Source organism: Zingiber officinale, chromosome 5B (genome assembly GCF_018446385.1).
Source record: "Zingiber officinale cultivar Zhangliang chromosome 5B, Zo_v1.1, whole genome shotgun sequence".
In the NCBI taxonomy this organism is placed as follows: domain Eukaryota; kingdom Viridiplantae; phylum Streptophyta; class Magnoliopsida; order Zingiberales; family Zingiberaceae; genus Zingiber; species Zingiber officinale.
In genome coordinates, this window is record NC_055995.1 from 10,483,198 (window position 1) to 10,503,681 (window position 20,484).

A 20,484-nucleotide genomic window follows, 5' to 3' on the forward strand; every position below is an offset into this window, starting at 1 on the left:
ACTTGGACATCTTCTTCATGTTGTGTTTGGTGAAGCTTTTGTTGCATCTAGTGATATCTTTCTTACTATGTTCACTAGTTGCTCTTCTTCGTTTGTTTCTAATTCGGATTCAGTTTCTACTTCGGGTTTAGCTCCCTTTGAAGTACCTGTAAGAAAAATAATTTCGTTCTCGACCTTTAGGTCATTAGTTTGTTCATGCAGCTCTAATTCACAAAATAATTCGTCTAGTTTTAATTTAGAGAGGTTCCTCGAAACCTTATAGGCATCTACGATCAATGCCCACAGTGAGTTTCGAGGGAACGAATTAAAAGCGTACCTTATTATGTCCTGATTTTCGAGCTGGTATCCGATTAGGTGAAGGTCGTTGAGGATGTCCTTGATTCGAGCATGGAGTTGATTTGCGGTCTCACCGTCCTGCATTTTAATATTGAATAAAGAATTAAGAAGTAGGTCAGATTTTGTTACCTTCGAATCGAGAGTTCCTTCATGTAGCTCAACTAGTTTGTCCCACAATTGCTTTGCATTGTCGAAGGGTTCGATTTGATTCAGTTCTTCCTTTATCAGGCCGCATTGAAGAGTATTTAGGGCTTTGTTGTACGTTTGGGCCTTCTTCTTCATTTCCAGGTTCCAGTCCTTGGGTACGAGTGGTTTGTCGACATTATCTGTTGGGATCGTGTAGCCTTTGCGGATGTTGAACTTCCAATAAGGAAAATTGTTTATATTGAAGTGAGGAGGACGAGTAGTGTTGAATCCCTCAAGTTGGGCCATTGATCACTGAAAATGAAAAACTAAAAGAAGGTATCAATACTTGGTCTTGGATTAGTAGTGCTTGAAAGAGAAAAAAATATGTCGACGACTCAAGTGGTGTTGCACCAATTTCGAGTAAAAATTGAACGAGAAATAATTATCTGAAAAGGTAAATTTTACCAATTCAGATAAGATACGAAAAATCAAAATCCAAAAAAAATCTGTTCCCCCTACTTGATTGGTGATTGCACTACTTCAAAGCAGAACCTGCTTTGATATCACTTGTTAGATCAAGACGCACGTGAGAGGGGGGTCAATCACGTGATTTTCAAAACTTGTTCTTTTTGGTTTTGAAAACGAAGTGCGCAACGGAATTCTAAGTAAGAAAGCAAAATGGAAAAGCAAGCAAAAGAGTACGCGTTCAGTTTTACTTGATTCGGAGCCTTCAGCGACTCCTACTCTAAAACCCAAGTCCCACGGATCTATCAACGGGTAATCCACTAAGTACCTCTTCTGGAATAGCCAGAAGTGGAAATCAAGTACAAAAAGAGTCGGAGAAGTGTAACACACTACACTTCCTATTTGTAGAAATTAAGTACAATAATTAACTTTGTTACCAAACACTGTTTGCAGTCGGTCGGCTCGAGCTCAGTGTTTGGACGGTTTTTCAACGACAGTCGAGCGTAACAGATTCATAGCAGGACAACTGTAGAAAACTGAAGTAGTCGGAAAGTCAATCAGACACTTAGAAGCTCGTAAAGAAGATGTATACAATGGCTTAGGCGAACATTCCTTTTATTAAGCATGGAAGGCGTTTTCCATAGTCTCGAAAATACCTTCCATAATCTTAAAAGTGCATCCAATATATAAAATCTAATCTCAAATAACTCACTCCTTAAATATAACGAAGTCTAAGATTTATCCATTAGAATGCATCTTCTATAGCACCGAATGCACTTTTCGTGAATAGTATATAAGCGCTTTTTAATATTTGAAAATATCTCGGACACTGTATGAACAAAGCTTTTTTACTCCTAATGTCCTACACTCACCGTCTCCACCAACACTCTCTCCTATCCGTCAGCATTGATCAACCAGTTGACTAGCGCCATAGACATTGAGCCCCTGGATCAAGGTTGCAACCGCTGCGCGTGGTCGCATTAATCTCTGTGCGAGCTCGGCGCCGCCATGTGGTTTGTCGGGGAGGGGAGGGGAGGGGAGGGGAGGCGTACGGTGAAGAGGAGAAATTTAGAGATATTAGCGAATCCCTTCGTCCATTATTTTAACGCCGCATCTGGTTTCCACCCATGTGATATTCGTGTTTCCAGGCATGTGCTAATTTGACCTGCAATCTCTTGTAACTAATTTCGTTGAATTTTATCACAATAGCATTTTCGAGTGGCTAATCCGACCCAAAAAAAAAAAAGAAAAGAAATAACAAAACCGGAAGAAAGATTGGAGTGGAATAATTGAGGAGAGACTCGAAGGTGATTAAAGACGGTTCGTCTCATTAATCGTACTCTTACCTAATCGAGATGGCTCATCTCACTGGCCATTAATTAACGACGATAGTCGGTGATTGCGACAGCGATTCTCAAATTGTATAAATGGTCCATGCCTTCACATATTGTCGAGTGATATGGACCAGATCACCTCAACAATAAATATATATCATATATAAATATATATATGTGGATCAACCAATTGTATTTTAATGTCTCATGCTTCATGGCACCGTTGACTGCAACAATTGCTCCACTATGCAGCAAGTGATCTCAATTGAAACACCGCAATAATATCTTTCAATCAATGGTGTGCAACTAGTCACCATGGGCCATCTCATCGAACAAGACTTGTATAAATATTATAGCATGTATATAGTGTGACAATTTGTTTGAGCAACTCGATTGAGGTGTCATATTTACATTTAGTATATAGGCATGCAGTTAAGCACAGTAGTTAGGTTAACAGTTTAATTGTAATACATTATATAATTTATTTATAGTAGATTATATATGTTATAACTTAATTGTTATAGTTTGATTTTGTTGTATGCTAACACTTTGTTACAATTTAATTATAGTAGATGATATAATTTATTTATAATAGGTGTTCTAGTTCAATTTTAGTAGTGCTAATAGTAGTTATAGTTAAATTACAATCTGTCATTATTTGATTCAAGTATCATAATCTTATAGTAGGTGTCATGATTTAATAGTACAACAACAATTTTAATTTGGTCATATATTGCACGGTAAATGAATGTTCATGTATATTGAGTATCAATTAAAGGGCATGTCAGAGTTTGATTGTAGCATCATATTGGGTGCAGCATTCAATTGTTGATATTACCATATATACTAGAGCAAATACGTGCCGTCGTTGAATTATAATACGAATTGTATTTCAGTAAATAAATTACGAATGCAAAGTTCCCTTTGTCATCTACACCTTTCCCAAAATTTAAAAGGCAATAAAGGCAATTTGGCATATTTTTTGAAGGCAAACTAATTTGTACGAAAATTGATATTAATTGCCGAAATAGAAATGAGATGGACTAGCAATTATTTTATATATGTCAGCGTAGAGTTAGATTTATTAGAAATCACGAGTGACGACAAAATAGAAAAACTTGTGCAGGAAAAGACACTATATATTTCTCTTAATACGAGGAGGTCCATCATATCATTTATTTGCGAATGACAAACAAAAAATCATAATCCACAATTCAGTTAAGACAAGATGCCTTCGAAATTAATAGTACCTTGAATTTTTGTATGATTTTCATTTTTTAGAAAAACAACGAAAAAAAAGGGTAAGCCTGCAAGCAGTACACTCACCTCAAAGTGGTTCGAAACTCTTAATCCAAAGAAATTCCAATTTGTTCTCCCACGCATTACCTGAATAATAAATATCAACCAGTCCTCGGATTATTGATCACTTTTCATAGGGTAGTATAAGCATTCTACAAAATACTAAATAGGGGTGCAACTACCAGAATGACTAAATGGAAATAAGAATAACTGTTTACTCTGCTTCAAGCGGTCCTATACAAAATCCTGAATAATGACCATATAAAACCTGCAGTTCAGCCTATGGCAGTCAATCACTATAACATAAAGAATAAGAGATGCTTGAAAACACCAACATCAACAGCAAGACAGTAGTCTGTAGTGTCAATCCATTACAACCCTCGAGGCATCAGGAGATACATTCTTCTAAATTGAGTTTACATCAAGTGTGAATCTCAGTAACTCCCCATTGGAGGCATGCCAAAAGGTGGCATGGGTGGCATTCCCATGCCTCCCATTGGTGGTACTGGTGGAGGTCCATAACCTCCTCCCATAGGACCTCCCATGCCAGGCGGAGCTGGTAATGCAAGGGGCAGCAACTGGGCGTACATATTCTGCAGAGAATCAAACCTAGTTAAAATCAAAACTTGCGAGACATCAACCAGGAAAACAGGAAAACATTGGGTACCTGTTGTGCAACCAAATCTTTTTCTTCCTTTTCTTTTGTTTTCTCCTCAAGTTGTGATTCAATTTTATACTTTACAAGCTCATCAACTTTACTAGCGTACTCACGAATAAACTGTGAATAGAACACATGACATGATTACACTTATTTGAAGGGATAATTTCCAAAACATAGTGAAGCGAAATATATTAAAACAAATTGGAAGGTCAAAACAGATCACCTGTAGTAAGTATGGGAAAGCAAAATCAATCATATTGTTGATCCAGGCAAGTTCAAGGGCAACATCAGGACGGATCAAATCATAACAGATGAAGAGACAAGCAGCAAAGCATTCTTTCTTTCCCTGTAATACAAAACCAAGCAATGCATAAGCTACAACTTCTGAAGAAAAAATGCAAATGACCTCATATGTTTTATTCCCTACTAGATATGAAGATACAGACTATTCAGTAGCTGCACGAATAAAATCACTAGACTTAATGTACCCAGAAGAAACCATATACCAAATTTTGCTGTAAAAATACTCCGCTAAAGCAGTTTTTGTGGTCACTGGTCATACTTGAAACATCATTTTGTTCAAGTAAAACTGTATTTAGTAATTTTGACTACCTTGCAACACTCATTCTGAGTATGAGGAACTGCAATTTGTTAATTTGAAATTGTATTTTCCAATAAAGCAAAAAACTAGCATCGCAAGGTTGGTATGGCACTTCCAACCAAGATGTGCACATATCACCAACATTGGACAATATATATTAGCTACTCAAGATGTAGAAATAGTTGATACAAACTGCTAAATCAAGTGTTATGAAACCAAACTCACTAATGAAGAAATAGAATATAGAAAATTTTCAAAAGAAAATCCATCTTTTTAATGGTAACTTCACGAATCAAATAATCATGACTAGTTTTTGATATACTAATAAAAATTATTTTAGAAATGAAGCATTCTTTGAGAGCCTTTTTGCTTGAAATGATCTATTCTACCTGTTCGATGAAATAAACAAGCAATTCTTCTGAAAATTCATGATCACCAGACTGTGAACAAGTCTCCATTGCATCTTTGTAAAGTTTGTCTTTCTTGGACAACGCAATGGATTGCTTCCACCTTCCAGCTTTCTTATAGATATAAGCAGCAATTCTTCGCATCTCAAGAAGCTCATGTTTTTCAATCTAGATTTGGAAAAGACAGTTTTAAGGAGAAGATCCATGAATATAGAACGTTGACAACAACAATTTACCCTTTGTGCAAGGCCAATCTGATCAAAATTGTCATGCAAGTCAACTGATTCGCGTAATCTGTCATAGTCTTCCTCCTCAACATAAATTTCATTTAAGGCCTCATTAACAGCAGACACATTGTTACTTTGAACAGCTATCATATATGGCTTGACAAGATGCAAGTGGCCAGCCTGAAGTAATAAAGTATTAGAGAAATAACTCCTGTCTAACCTTATTTAAACTAAAAAAAAATTCTAAAAAAACAGCCTGATTTAAAGTTGTTCGCAAAAACCAACCAGTCTGATTTGAAATAAAAGAAGTGCACCCACAAAAAATTAGGAAAAGTTTGCACCTTTCGCATGATATCTACAACCCGAGTGTGGTCCACACGGAGTGCCAGCACATGCAAAACATCATTAATAAGGTCAGGATGTTCTTGGAAGTAGAAATGTACAGCCTTGTAATAGAGCTCAACATTTGCAACTTTAACAATGACATCTTTGAACTGCATATGATCCCACGCATCTGGAGAATGATTCATAATAGTTGTGGCAGCATTGTCAAATTCATCATATTGTATATACAAATAGGTTAGCTCTTTCCAGTGCTGTTGCTCATCACAAGCACGAATAAGCTTGGGGATGTTCAAACGGGTTGAGAAAAGTTTAATGTGCTCCATAAGTTTCTCTGGTCTATATCTAGCATATAAGACTCCCAATTCTGTAAATATGCCCATGTGTGCGCGTTCCAGACCAAGTCCACTCTCCATAAGGGAAATTAATTCGTTGAAGCAACCTCTGTTCTGATAATATTCGCTGACCTCTTCCAAATCATCCACCTAAAATGAACATCAGCAAATAAAGTGAGCTACCACTTAGAATACAGTAACATCTTAATAGCCTAGGAAATGTAGTAGAGGGGAGTGTTGATACGAGGAAAAACTACCTGGATAATTATATTTAGACCGCATATTTGCGCCAAGCGGAACTCCTCAGCGTCAACACAAGCAAAACAAACTTCCTTCCATGTCTTTGAGCTATTCGCTTTGCGAGCAGCATCAACAGCACCCTGGAACTGTTTCAGCTTAACAAGTGTGCAAGCCAATTTGGCCCAGTTGGAAATAAAAGCAAAAATTATCTTAGCAGCTTCATAAAGAGCATCATCGAACAATCTGTCTCCTACGGTTTGAAGGTTAGCAACATTTGGCATTAGAATGAACTCCTCAATGTCACCTAGCCTATCAATCTTAGCATAAGCAAATATAAGTTCGCCATCCACTTTTGGTTCTTTGAGCTTCTGCCTAACCATCAGCAAGTACTTCACAAGATCATGATAAACATTGGCATCTTCAGCAGCCCGAATGACATCATGGAATTGGGTTTCATCGTCAGCACGAATGAAAGACTCAATAGCATCACTTACTAAGCCCTCCCGTAATTGAGCTTTGGCAACCTGGCTCCATACAGCATCTTCCTCAACACGGAAAGCAAACTCTACAGCTCTCTCTATGCTTTGGATGTTGTCCAAAAGAACATTGACAGCCTGAACATTTAAATTGAATTTCTTGAAGATGGCAAAGGCTTCCTCATATAGTTGTGCTTCAACAGCTACCTCACCAACTGCAGGGCCATCAAAATTATCTAATCTGTTAATGTAATCCATGACCCTTGGTGGATCTGCTTTGATAGCTGTTAAAATCAGCAGGTTCTGCAAATTGAAGTTTCCACTAAAGGCAGAATTCTGTAGCACAATTTTCTCAAGTAGTTCAATCAGTTCATGTGGAAGATCAGCAGTCATGAAAGCTTTAACAGCTGCAGAGACTTGCTCTGGACTCTTGCTCTCAGGCAATGCAGTAGAAACAACTTGATCAATAAGCTGTCTTCTATATTCATTTTCAGGCTGAAGAACTTTCTCCCACATGTCAGCATCCATCCTTTCAACTACATATCTGTCACCAAAGAATATAGCGAATCATAACCATAAAGAGAGAGAGTTAACAAGGTAATTTTTAAATAAACACCAAATCCTACCTGGCTTGAAGCTTGAACAATGAATTTTTGTTAGTGACATTTATTAGTTCATCATCACATTGACCTCGTCTGTATGCAACAACAGCAAGAGTAGGATCCCGTTTCTCACAATATTTGCCAACAACACGTGAATCATAGTAGGGGTTAGTGGTAAGAAAATGCTCTGGGTTGTTGTTGCTGTCTATAATAATTTTTCCCAGAGCATTATGCACGTGCACATCTTGGCTCCCCTCACTTACAAGATGTTCCAGAAATTGTGTGAGCAAACGCAAACGGTTCCTGCTTTCCATTTGATGATAAGTAGAATTCAATTTGCAAAAAGAGTATTTCTCAGGGCATATAATGTATAAACCACATACCTCTTCTCACACTCAGCCACAAGGGGCTCAACTGGAAGGAGAGACCGGACAGAAAGAATCAAACCTTTGATGAAATCTTCAGGACATTCATCATCCAGCAGCTGCCCCACGACCATGGGGGCATTTCCTGGGTTTACCTATGAATATAACGAAAGAATAAATGATAAATGACCTTATTGATAAATGTCTAAACCTGTAATAACTGCAGTTAGCTGATCAATGCAAATTATAACACACGAGAATGCAGCTTAAATGAATATCTTACTTTCTGAACATAACCTTCAATATAACGAAGCATGTTGTTTGTGTATAAATAATGAGTCAAATCAGGCACAAAACCAAAACGATCGCAGACATTGATCAAAGGCCTTGCATCGGGAAGTTTGGCTTCCATCAGAAAATTCTTTGTTTTCTCAGGGTCATAGAAGTTGGATTCTCTTGTCACACGTTCGACCTCTTTTAACTGTCCAGTTTTTGCCGCTGCCTCAATATATTTGAAGTGTATATCTGGATCTTCACTATTCAAATAAAAATAATTTAAAAAATCAGCTTTTCCTTTCATGTTCACAAAACACAATCCCTTAACACTTCTCATCTCAAGAAGTACCTGGAGCTCAAATAAGATCCCAAGAAAAAGTAAAGGCCTTCATATGACTTAAATTGCTCAAATAGTTTTATGCAGGCATCAACACCTAACTGCTCTGAATATTCCTTAGCAGCCTGCAAAAAGGAAGGATGTTATGAAATTAGAAAAACAACAACCCAAACATCTACTGAGTACAAAAGGGCACCTGCACAATTATCTGAAGGTTCCCTCTCAAATTAACAAGTAAAAGGTCTTTCATGCACTCTAGAGCCCACTCCTTTGACAGTGTTCCAAAGAACTCGACAAGAGCCTGTAGTGAGATAATTATTGACTTAATATTTCAAACATATATGTCGCTACCAAATAAATTATGTAAGCGAAAAGAACCTGTGGCTCAATGGCATGAGTATTAACAATAACACGTTTTATATCAGGTAACTCTGAGTAGTGCTGCAGCCAAAATACATTTGATTACTAATTTATAATTCATAAAATTAGCTAGCAAATATAATCTCTGTAATTAATTCCACCTGAAGGGCTCGGATATATAAGCCAGCTTTTTCACAAAGTTGAGCAATTCGAGGGCGATCATAATGACTAAACATTCCATTGGCCAAAATAGCATCCGCAACATTTGGATATGTCACCAAATTAATCTCTAAAACCTGCAATAGTCTAGACATCAGTAAAAATGATTTTAAAATAATACTACACATTTTTGAACTTAAGTGTTACCTTGGTTTGAAGAAAAGCATGCTCAGGTAAATTTGGCTTCAAGACATCTAAAAGGAAAGCTGTTGCCTCACGGATCAGATTTCTCTAACAGAAACAAAACCACCATCTGAGCAAATTAATGAATGCTAAAAGGGAAAATTAGCCAACAAAGTTTGACTATTATTATCCTGCAAGATCTCTGATATCTTAATAAATAACTTATAAAATTTTTGCAGAAAACCATAATTAGAAAGAGAAGCATATGAACCTGAAGAAAAAGATCTGTGATTGTGTTGTAATCAACTGGACAGCCTCCCTCCATTTGAGACATCATAAGGGCAAAATTGACTGCTCCCTGAAAGAAAATTGGGTTGAATAATTAAATATGGTGACAGGAGATAATAGAAAAATAGAAATGTTATGGTCAAACTATAACAAACATAGAAATCTACTAGTAGCTCAGACCACAGTTGAGAAGAGTTCACTATAGAAGATAGGATGGGAGGAATACAGGCAAACTGCTTGTAGTTCAATCAATATGAGTTTTGTTGAGGCGAGTAGCGTGCTTGAGGTGAACAGGTGTCAAATTGATCCTAGATATAAGAGTTGAGATAAAGTTGGGCCATAGAGCAAGCCAAATGGCTTCTGAGGTTAAGTGGGTTGAGGTGGAGAAGGTTGTAAGTGGGTTAGACTGAAACGGAGATTGCATGTCTGAAGTGATGGGAAGTCATCCTCCTACAGCTTTGTGCTCACTATAACAGGTTATGACAGGACACATGCCACTTTCTCATTGGATAAGTTCAGTGAATGCATGCAGACTGAACCTTATTCTGACTGTTGGCCATCTTCATGTACATATATCACCCATCCAAACCTCTATGACTGATGGCTGAGTTTTCCACATCAAGAAAATATTATACAAATTACTACATCAATATTCCGAATTATTACGACACAATAGAGCCATCTATACAATTTATTTACAAAGTTGCATCTGAACAAATTCTTACCTGAGGATCTGCCCTGAGAATTGTCTGGAGGAGGAAAAGATAATCTGGTGTGTAACCAACCTGCAATTGGTAACAAGATTAGTTAAGTCGAACTATTACCTGGAATCAAACAAGGGTTTTGTTTATATAAAGCAAGGAGTACAATAGCAAAATCAATTCCTGATTAACATGAACCAGGGAAAATAATCCTGAGAGTCTAACGGATATCTTTAGGATAATTTGCAAGAGCAAAGTTTTACCTGCTTCGAATAAATAAGAATCTTATCAAATTCCCGTCGTTCAGCAAAAGCAGCAACAACTTTTGGTGTGACCCTTGCTTTTATATAAATTTTCAGTGCCAGATCGTTATCCACAGTCTACAGTAAACCATTGTTACTAAAACTATAGGAATACATCTCTGTATATTGCTACAAAATTGCATCACATTGTTTATGCTACTGGAGCAGATTTAATTGCCACTCCTTGTAATGCCTCTATAAATAATAACAATTACCTTGACAAGATCCCCAAGTTCTTCACTACACTCAAGCTTGTCTTCAGCCAACCAATTCTCCAATAAGTTATTTTTGTTCTGGTTAACAACAAGACGAGATAACTCCAAAGATTCAAAGGCATTAAGCTTTCCCCTTGTTAATAATGTCCCAAAATACTGCAACAATGGTGGTGTCTGCCCAGGTTGGACTGGAACACTCTGCTAAGCATATAGAAACGCCAGTATTATTGCTGACTCCCAAACTTAAAGGCACATGACAACATGACAAATATATTGACAAGAGGAAAATATTTGTTTTTTGCACAGAAAAGTACCCAAACATTAACTAACATATGAATTCAAGAGCATTCTTCAATTATAAAACATGCACTGATTACTTAAAAAAATCCAATAACAGAAGCTGATAAAAAGTGTGACCTGAAACTTTGCAACAGTCTCAGGAGTTCGAAGTATTCCTTGTGGAGATTCTGCAGCAAGTTCAGCAGCTTCCTTATATTTTGTTTGAGAAAAAAGTTCTTGGAACCTCTGTACAACCTGGAAACACAACCGTATATAATTATAGAAACTTATCACAGTGCTTGGAGTGAATGCATGCTAAAAGAAAACGCTGTAGTGATAAAAAAAAGAAGGCAGTCATTGATCATCATTACACTTATCTCCAATTGTAGACAAGAATAAATACAAGGAGAAAATATTCCAAATAATCATATACCTGCAATACATGAGAATTGAAGTAAAGGCAAATCTTTTTATAAATTCAAGTATTAACAAAAACACCAAACAGCTTGGCATTCCACAGAAGTTCTAAATGCAACACCTGTGAGAACAGTTTATAGGAAAAAAATTCACCTCATGCTTAATGATAGAAGAAACATTAACCATACATATATTCTGAGCACAGTAGTTAGAATCATGTGATTCCCAATTCCTATCATACAATACGATTTATACGATTCTTATGTATGAATCAAAAGTAAAAAAAAAAAATGATGATTCAGTTCAATTCAATATGATTCGGATAGAATATTATTTTATACTATTCTAGAAATAAGAATGAAAAATCATTAAGAGTTAGTTATGACCAACTAAAAATAAATCGAACCCATTAAAAATTAAATTAACTCCAATATGCTAGAAAAAAATCAAATTTATTATAAAATAACAATGAATATGCGATAGAGTTATAATGGCCAATCAGAGTAATATGTCAAAGTTAACCATGAGATGAAGGAAGAATCCTTAACAAGTGAAGACATAGAATGTGAACAAAAATGCTTAAGAAAAAGTAAAACATTAAGCTACACTAGTCTATATTGAAATAAAAAAGAAAGAAAAAATAGATTGTTAAAATTGCTTTTTAACAAAAAAGAAATAAATTTTTGCATAAGTATTAAGCAAATTCAGTCAACATGAATCATAACAATCCTAATATTTCTCATTTAAAAAAAAAATCCTTATACATCTAACATTACCTAAATCCCTATATTTCTTTCCTCTAGCTTTTAGCAATCCAATAAATAATTTTCTCCTTATCTCTCATACTAAAGTATAGAACTTACAAAATGTTTTAAACTGTGCCTATGACTTTCTTGGTCTCCATTTTAATTTTTTTTTTTTTAAGTTTTCCTTGTTTATATAATTTTAGCTATTTTAACTCCATCAATCAAATGTGTTTTTTATTTCTTTTTAATAGACTTCAGTGGATGACAATGATAATGAGTCTTGAGTGGAGTCAATACTTCAAGTTTTCTGATAAAGCCAAAACTCAATCTAAAGCATAAATACCAAGCAAAATTCCCAAATCCTGATTTAACCTTAATAAAAGGAGATTGAATTTAGGGTTGAATCAGGTTTCCAAGTTTTTTTCTAAAATTTATTATTTATACCTATTGAAATTAAATTAATGTTTTGCTCAGACAAACATCAATGCAATATTCCTAATAAATTTCTAAGAAAAAAAAGTTATTACAGTGCAAAAGCTGCAATGCAGGGTTACCATTATCACATGTAATCATAGTGATAGTAATCTGTACACTGTTATTTGTTAATGCACAAATGCTGTTCAAGATTCTTTAATTTCAAGATTTCAGTGCAACCAGTAACCAAAGGTGATGCATCATAAGTTCTTTGGTTTATATGCAATTACTATTTCTATGGATGTGTGTCAACTTTTTTGTAGTAGCACAAAGGCAATTAAAAAAAAAATATCTGAAGGAAACATGAAAAATAATGATAACTCTCATCCAGAATGAATTTAAGAAATTGATTATTTAAAAAAGATGGTAATTCATGGATGCCATAAGACGACTAAGATAAAGCAAGACAAAAAGGATGTCCAGTATTTATACAAAGAAGGTTCAGTATTGATATAAATTTAACAGTCTAATCAGGATTAGGCAAAATTCATAAAAGTGAAATGGGCAAGGAATATATATTGGTGTGTTTGCAGTTAATTGCAAATCATAAATATATATACAAGTACAGAACTAAAAATTTGAGATTACCAAATTCTCTGCCCCGGGAAGGTTTCCTCGTTTTGCAAGGTTAACAGCAAGCTCCAGATTGTTTAACTAATAAGTAAAGACACATAATGTTAATAATAATATATCAAAAAAAATAAAAATCAAAGAAAATGCAGACAGATTGACATACTTGGCCACTGATAAATGGAATAATAGTTGTTTCATTTACAGTTGCCCGAAGAACCTGACCCTTCCTATTAATTGCATAAAAACCACCAATACTTGCAGCCTCTGAGGTGAGAAATATAGGATCTGGGCTGATTCGATTTCTGTAAACTGCCGATGCAGTTTCTAGATCATAAACAAACAACAAACCGAGCTTTGTAATAACATATATCAAGCTGTATTTTTGAGAGATCTGCCAAAAATGAACAACAATTTGTAACACTGAGATACAAAAAAAATCAAAAAGAAACAATAACAAAATAGGGAGAAAAAAACTTCATTAGAGTTGAAAGATATTGGAGATTGCTTCATCATCACCTGCATTGCTACTGGAAAATCATCTGCAAAATCTGGTGGGAAGAACAGATCTGCTTGTTTCTTGGTAAATCCTGGCTTTCCTGATAGAGATTATATTTCACAAGGAAGAAGAATCAAAACAAAAGCTGGTAAAAACTCCAAATGAAAATGTGTTATCATTCAGATATGATATTTTAGTTAGTTTCTTGGTTTTCAAAAGACAATGATTGGCCAATAGCTATTCACTGTTTCTGTTTCTCTTAACAGTTTCCCAAAGAAAAAATCATTCATCATTGTATTCGTAGAGATTTCTTAAATATTAAGCTCCAAAACAAAAAACAAAAAAAAATAGATGATTTTTAACCACATAAGCATAACAAAGAAAGACAATATCTCAAAATAATGATCTCTGAATTCCAAATTAAAAAAACCAAAATAGAGATTTTTTTTCTACTTGCACTGTGGGCAATAAGCTCTTTATGCAAATGATATATTTCTATTTAACAATGTTTTTAATGAAAATGATTTTTAATCCAATTACTCAGGGAAAATATTTAGAAAGATTGTCCTCTTTAGTATGTAACACTCTTGCCAAAATCTCAAACTATAGCAACTAATCTCAATGATTATAAATAATCAAGGTACCTGGTTGGGCTCCAAGTTCTATGACGTGTAACTTTGAAGTAATTTGTCCAGCATTACTAGACTTTGAGGCAAATGAAATAAGAATGGAGGGATTCTCATTCCCAACCACCTATAGAAAAAAAAAATTCATGAAATCAAGAACAGATTAAAAAAATGAAATAAATGAATATTATCAGGCACCAGTGAGAAGATCACAGAGCAACTGAAAAGTAGAAAAATACCTTAAATGTGGTAAATGATGCAGCATGTGCTTCAAGTGCTTGACTACGCTGCTGATCTACAGAATAGAGCTGCATATTTCCTTTCACCAGCTGTGGTTTCTGCAGCCAACATTAATTCATTAAATAAAGAAAGTGCATTACTGAATCCAAATTGTTTTTTCAAAGTGTAAAAGCATTAATTTACTGCACATTAATGAAGAACAACAAAAAAGTCGAAAAGGACAAAGAAACAGTTACTATACAGGATTCCAGAATAAAACAAAGAACAGTGACAATGCTCTCTGATTGATTACTTTTTCATCATCCTTGAAGAAAACGAGTGTTTCCAAAATTTAATGAATAGAGCAACGTGTTTCTACTCAAAAAGAAAAGGTTGAATTACATAAGAGCAACTTGTATTTTTTTATTATATCCTACCTCATCTTTACTAGGTTTTCCTTTTGAACCCTATTTTTAAAGTTAAATGTCCTGCAATAGGTGGATGTTGTACAGATATGAGATCATTATATTTTCTACTCAATTGTAGGAAGCAAATTAAAGATCTTACGCATCATAGAGTGAATCATGAAGTTATCAATTATATTACTCTCTCTTCTTTTCCTTCTCTCCATTTTCTCCAGTCATTATTTTTTTATCATCTATTCTCTCCTCTCAATGTTATATAACACTTTCTTAAACAGAACCCCATGAAGGAGAACCCTATCATAACTGCACAATCTGTAATATCATATTTTTCCTTTAAGTTAAAAGTACCATCACCATCCAGTTTCTGTGAAGACCAAATAATCAACTGAAACTTTAGTAATTACCAGTGCACTCCCACCTTATAATTGTAAAAGAAAACTTCATATTATCAGTTCATATTATCGGCCATACTTTAAATTCTTTTTCAAAATGCCCCTGTAGTTCTACTATTGCCATTTTACACCCCCTAAACACTTCTATTTGTTGTCAAAATGCCCTCTATAAATTCACTATTATTGTTTTACCTTCCACACTTTCATAGGTGTTGTTGATTCACCCCCTGTCATATGGTCATTTCTTCATACAACAAAGAGGATGGGTGAGTGTCTATGTAGAGATAAAATGACAGCGGTGAATTATCAAGATATTTCTGCAATGCATATGAAAGTGTGGGGAATAAACCAACAGGAAAAAAAGTATAGTGTGCATTTAAAAAAATTAAAAGTACAGAGGTAAAATGAAATTTTTTCTAATTGTAAATCCCATGCTTTTAAAATAATAATGATAATAGTTATATAGGTCAACTTGATATCCCATGTATCCCAGCTTATAATCCTTCAAAATTAACAAAGAACATTCACACGCACATGCAGGCGCTTACACACTCATACGAGCATTATAAGAATCACCAAAAAAACTTCCAAGATTACAAATTAAGAAATTTCACAAACCACATAAGCATCAGAACAGTCAAAAGGAAGAATACCTCTGGAGCACCCGGAGCAATTCCAATAAGAACTAACCATTTCTCTGAGGGATCACATTTATAGTTAATTATCTGATTGTTCGTTAAATTAGCTGCCCGATCAAACATCTTAACAGGCTCTGATTCACCTGCAATGCACTCATGATGATAGCTCAAAAATCACTTTCACGAACTACAATGCAACCCTTTGGTTAACATAAGAAACAAATTAAGTAACCAACAGATAACCTTCTATGGACCAATGATACACAGAAGTTTGTGTAATGAGACCCAACATCTTTGGGCTGATCCACTTCCAAAAAGCAACCTGAAAAGTTTTTCAAATTAGTAAAGTATTAGCATTGAACACCAGAAACAGAAAAATCAAAAGCCAGATAAAAAAAAAAACTTCGAATTCATTAAATGTTTACCTGTTCAGGCATCTGATGAGATTTGATCTTAGTCTTTGCCTCAATATTGAACACCTGCAAGTGATCCTGAGTGGTTCCAGGAATTTGAGCTGCAAGTTAAACAGATTACATGCTATCAGTCCACGGCTAGAAAAAACACTTGCAGGAGCAGTCTAATGAATGTTTGACAAACTTAGGAGAACAAGCATATGACCTCTATGTTTGAACAAATTAAAACATTAAAAAGTTGACTTTCCAAAGATCTAAAGTATTGTTGCTAACTTAAAAATGTTCATATTACAAATTAACCAAAGAAAAATTAAAAAGAAACTTGTTTGTATCTAATGATGCCAACCCAGAAGAAAAACTTTCACAAGATATATAGCTAGTTAAGGAATATATAGTTAGTACTTAACACATCCAGCGTCAGTATATGAGAATAGCAGACTCATTGGAAATAGAAATACATTCTTTAATTATTAAATGCCACATTCAAAGCATTTTATGAAGGTTACATAGATTGAAAACTGTCACTGAGCACCGTCAGGATAACATTATTTCTTTTATGCTGAAATGCTAATTTCTTACTACCATATATAAATCACTAGGGTCATTTTACTTCCACAAGATATGAGATATGACATAGTGGCACTCTTTAAAGGAAAAAAAAACGCCACAAATCCATTGAATAAGTTTAGAAAGAGATAGAAAGCTTGTTCATAAGTTGACGTTCAAATAGCCAACTGTTAGTTTCTAATTTCAACCTTGGGGAGTTAGCTGAGGTATTCGATCAAGACCCAATAAAAAAGGTATGAAAATTAGCTGGTCGAAAAAATAACATGGGTTGAGTGATAGCAGATTTTCCTGTCAAAAGTTGCCATATTTTGTCCTGGTAACCGAGCAGATTTAAATGTCTTATTTGGACAACCTTTTCAGATTGTACACGAGAAAATAGCATTTTAATTAACTCAAAATTAGCTGAAACTTCAACTAGATCAAGGGAAATTAGGAACGAAAACCACTGAAACTCATTTAGAGAGAACCAAAGGAAAAAGTAGATCATTTCCGACAGCTTAGGGCAGAGTCTAAAATTTTGCTTGTTATTCAATTGTTTACTTAATGAAGTAATTAAAATGGCTTGGAGTACAGATAACAGGTCCAATGAATAAGTCGATACCAAACTAGTTTACAGATTCTCTACTCAAGTGATGAAATTGATAGACCTAAAAGCACATAAGAAGAAATCACTCATAAACGATTTGTCAACATAAATACCTTTAAGGGCAAGAATTCTGCTGTTGGGATTCATCAAAGCACTGTCTGCAGTGATCGGTCTCCTCAAAGGTTGCATAGGCATGCTCATGTCAACAATAACGACGCTATTCTGCGGCGACGTTTCCCTGACGCATATGTACTTGTCCGATTCCATTGTGACATGCGTGAACGTGATGAACTGAGAATTGATCCCGATGCTCGGAAGCTGAAGAACACCAAAAACTTAAGAGCTCGAAATATATGAATTACAGAATGCATAGAAATTCCAACAGATCAATATCTAGTCCAATTGGATCCGGAAGTGTCTAAGTTATCCTCCACGAATTCGCCAGAATCATTAACCTAACTTCTCAGATCGGCGCCACGGCGGAGAATAAGAGAAGACTCACCGTCAAGACCTCCTGCATCACGATTGGCGCGTTGGCCGCAGCCATGGAGGCTGGATTTGAGCTTGGTTAGGTCAGGCTGCCGGTGGAGACAGAGAAAGGATCTGAAGGAGCGTGCTTAGATCTGGCCGAGCGGAAACCTATAAGCCAGAGAGAGAGAGGAGAGAAATGGAGCGGAAGAAATGAAACATGGAGTTGAAAAATGATTCACCGATTCTTTTTAATAAAGAATACTAACAATAATAAAAAGATGCCTGAACTATTTTTGAAAAACCCCCTTGAATTTTATCTATTTTTTGCCATTGTAATTTAGAATGCTACATTTTACTCACATAGTTTATAAAATAAAATAAAAACCTTATGAATAATTTTATTTTATAATATTCTTAGAATTGTACTGGATTAATTTTAATGATAGATATCTTCATCTCACGGTATTTTTGAGGCCTGAGTTATCATCGAGTGAAAGGGTATTAAATTATTCAAATATATTATAATATATGTATAAAAAAAAAAATCTAAATGAAACAGGTAATCATAGGATATTAGATCTCTAAACAGTCAACTACAAGTAAGTGAAAAAAATTTTAGCATCGAATCGGTTATCTCAAATTCAGTGTTACCTGATTTATTATTTTTTTAATAATATTTCTTAGTGTGAGGAATAAAATACTATTTAGATACCATATAGAGTAAAAAGATATTGCAAATGGGTTTTTTTTATTTTTTATTTTTATAATTGGTATCATCTATTCAGATTATGTTAACTAATTTCAGGAGTGTCCAAGGCATAAGGGAAGGTATATTCAGATGTGTCAATTTTCGACCCTATGACTTAATATGACAATACTCATGTTTTAACTGTTAGGACAAAAAGAATTAAAATATTTTCATAATAGTATGATATTATCTATTTTAGGTCTAAGCACTCATGATTTTATTTTTGAGTTCTATCTATAAAACATCATATCAATAGAGATATCTTTCCCTTATAAGTCTATGATCATTTCCATATATTTTCAATGTGGGACTTAATTTGCAACCACTGTAACCCAACAATTCCCCCTTAAACGAAAGACCTCCTCCTCAGGCCTACCGGCTTGATGTCATCTGATCTTTGACCTACTAAGACTTTCCTGCCCCTCGATCCAACTGACCTATTAGGACTTCCTTGCATAGTTGCAACTAGGACTTCTTTGTTTGGTGTCTGGTCGTCTTGATCCAAACATAGGAGCTCTTACTTCCTTCGTTAGAGGACGATTATTCCACCCACATGGCTCGATTGGATCATGACTCTTGTGCATAGTCGCCGGTTAATCCTTTTAGCAGTCCAAGCTTTAATACCAATTGTTAAAGCCAAAAAAATTAAGATATATCCACAATGATATGATATTGTCCATTTTAGGCCTAAGTCCTCATAATTTTATTTTTAGGCTATACTCAAAATACCTCATGCCAGTAGAGATATATTTCCCTTATAAGTTCATGATCCTTTCCATGTGTTTTCAATATAAAACTTTATTTGTAACCATTGCAACCTAATATTAACCACCATACCACTCCGAGAGGAGAGGTTTAGTTGGGATTGTTAATGATAATACATGTGAATTTCACTTATATGTTTATCATGGGATCACATTATTACTATGTATCAACGAAAAAAAACAACAATAATACTCATTGAAAATTTAATAGTTTATGTTGGATTGAGACGCGCGTGAGAGAGGGAGGGTGAATCACATGGTTTTGAAAATTTTTCTTTTACTTTTAAAAATAAAGTAAACTCAATGGAAGGAAAAAATAGAAACAAAAAAAGTAAAAGGCATAGTCAATTTTACTTTATTCGGAGCCTTCAGGTACTCCTACTTCAAGACCTAGGTCCCTCGGACCTATCGATGGGTAATCCACTAATAGCCTCTTCCAGAGCCGCCAAAAAAGGGAATCAAATATAGAGCATATGAAAGGAAAGTGTAACAACACTACACTTTCCTTTGAAACAATAGCAAAGGAAATGACTGTAAATAAAGGTTACCCAACACTTGTAATTTCTAGGATCGAGCTCGGTGCTAGGTAAAGTAGCTTCTCGGCAGAATAGCAGAGTGTTGGAGCATAGACGGAGCAATAGGAATGAAAAAAGATCAAATTTTTTTCTCATCTTCTTGCTGCTCGAACCAACCTTTTGTAGGTGTTGGAGGCGCCTCCAATGCCCATGGAGACGCCTTCAACCCCAAGGCTTATCCCCGATGAAGTAGCTTCTTATCCACGATGAAGCAACATTCTCATCTGATTTAAGGCGCCTTCCATCATCTTTAAGGCGCCTTCAGCCAAGGCGCAAGGGCACCTTCCTTTAGTGCTAAGGCACCTTCAGCCCACGCGCGAGGGCGCCTCTAGCCAGCTCATAGGCGCTTTCACTACTGTTCATCCGAGATGAATTTGTGTCATTTGATCATGCAAGTCAATGTTAGCTCAAAACAAATACTAATATGCAAAACAGAGT

General features: G+C 35.2%; 1 protein-coding gene across 1 annotated transcript; it reads right to left on the bottom strand.

The window, feature by feature from the left end:
* Nucleotides 1-3,751: 3,751 nt before the first annotated feature.
* LOC121984100 (clathrin heavy chain 1-like) lies at nucleotides 3,752-18,187 on the bottom strand. Its single transcript, XM_042536882.1, has 30 exons — nucleotides 17,991-18,187; nucleotides 17,602-17,806; nucleotides 16,348-16,436; nucleotides 16,166-16,244; nucleotides 15,938-16,065; nucleotides 14,488-14,586; nucleotides 14,267-14,375; nucleotides 13,643-13,722; nucleotides 13,290-13,517; nucleotides 13,142-13,207; nucleotides 11,055-11,171; nucleotides 10,638-10,835; nucleotides 10,384-10,500; nucleotides 10,145-10,204; nucleotides 9,403-9,489; nucleotides 9,156-9,239; nucleotides 8,951-9,085; nucleotides 8,808-8,870; nucleotides 8,626-8,730; nucleotides 8,442-8,554; nucleotides 8,100-8,352; nucleotides 7,835-7,971; nucleotides 7,476-7,754; nucleotides 6,391-7,393; nucleotides 5,798-6,283; nucleotides 5,466-5,636; nucleotides 5,212-5,397; nucleotides 4,445-4,567; nucleotides 4,228-4,338; nucleotides 3,752-4,153 (listed from the first exon to the last, which is right to left on the bottom strand). Exons 1-30 carry the CDS (start codon nucleotides 18,033-18,035, stop codon nucleotides 3,995-3,997), a joined length of 5,115 nt encoding a protein of 1,704 aa, XP_042392816.1. The 5' UTR covers nucleotides 18,036-18,187; the 3' UTR covers nucleotides 3,752-3,994.
* Nucleotides 18,188-20,484: the final 2,297 nt, after the last annotated feature.

What these genes read in the sequence shown, in the direction of transcription:
- LOC121984100 (XM_042536882.1), bottom strand. Translation starts at nt 18,035, where the DNA reads ATGGCTGCGGCCAACGCGCCAATCGTGATGCAGGAGGTCTTGACG. An exon ending in TTCTCAGGGCAGATCCTCAG is followed by an intron (nt 9,490 to 10,144) that starts GTAAGAATTTGT and finishes ATTTTCTTTCAG; the next exon opens with GGAGCAGTCAATTTTGCCCT. An exon ending in AGATTGGCCTTGCACAAAGG is followed by an intron (nt 5,398 to 5,465) that starts GTAAATTGTTGT and finishes TTCCAAATCTAG; the next exon opens with ATTGAAAAACATGAGCTTCT.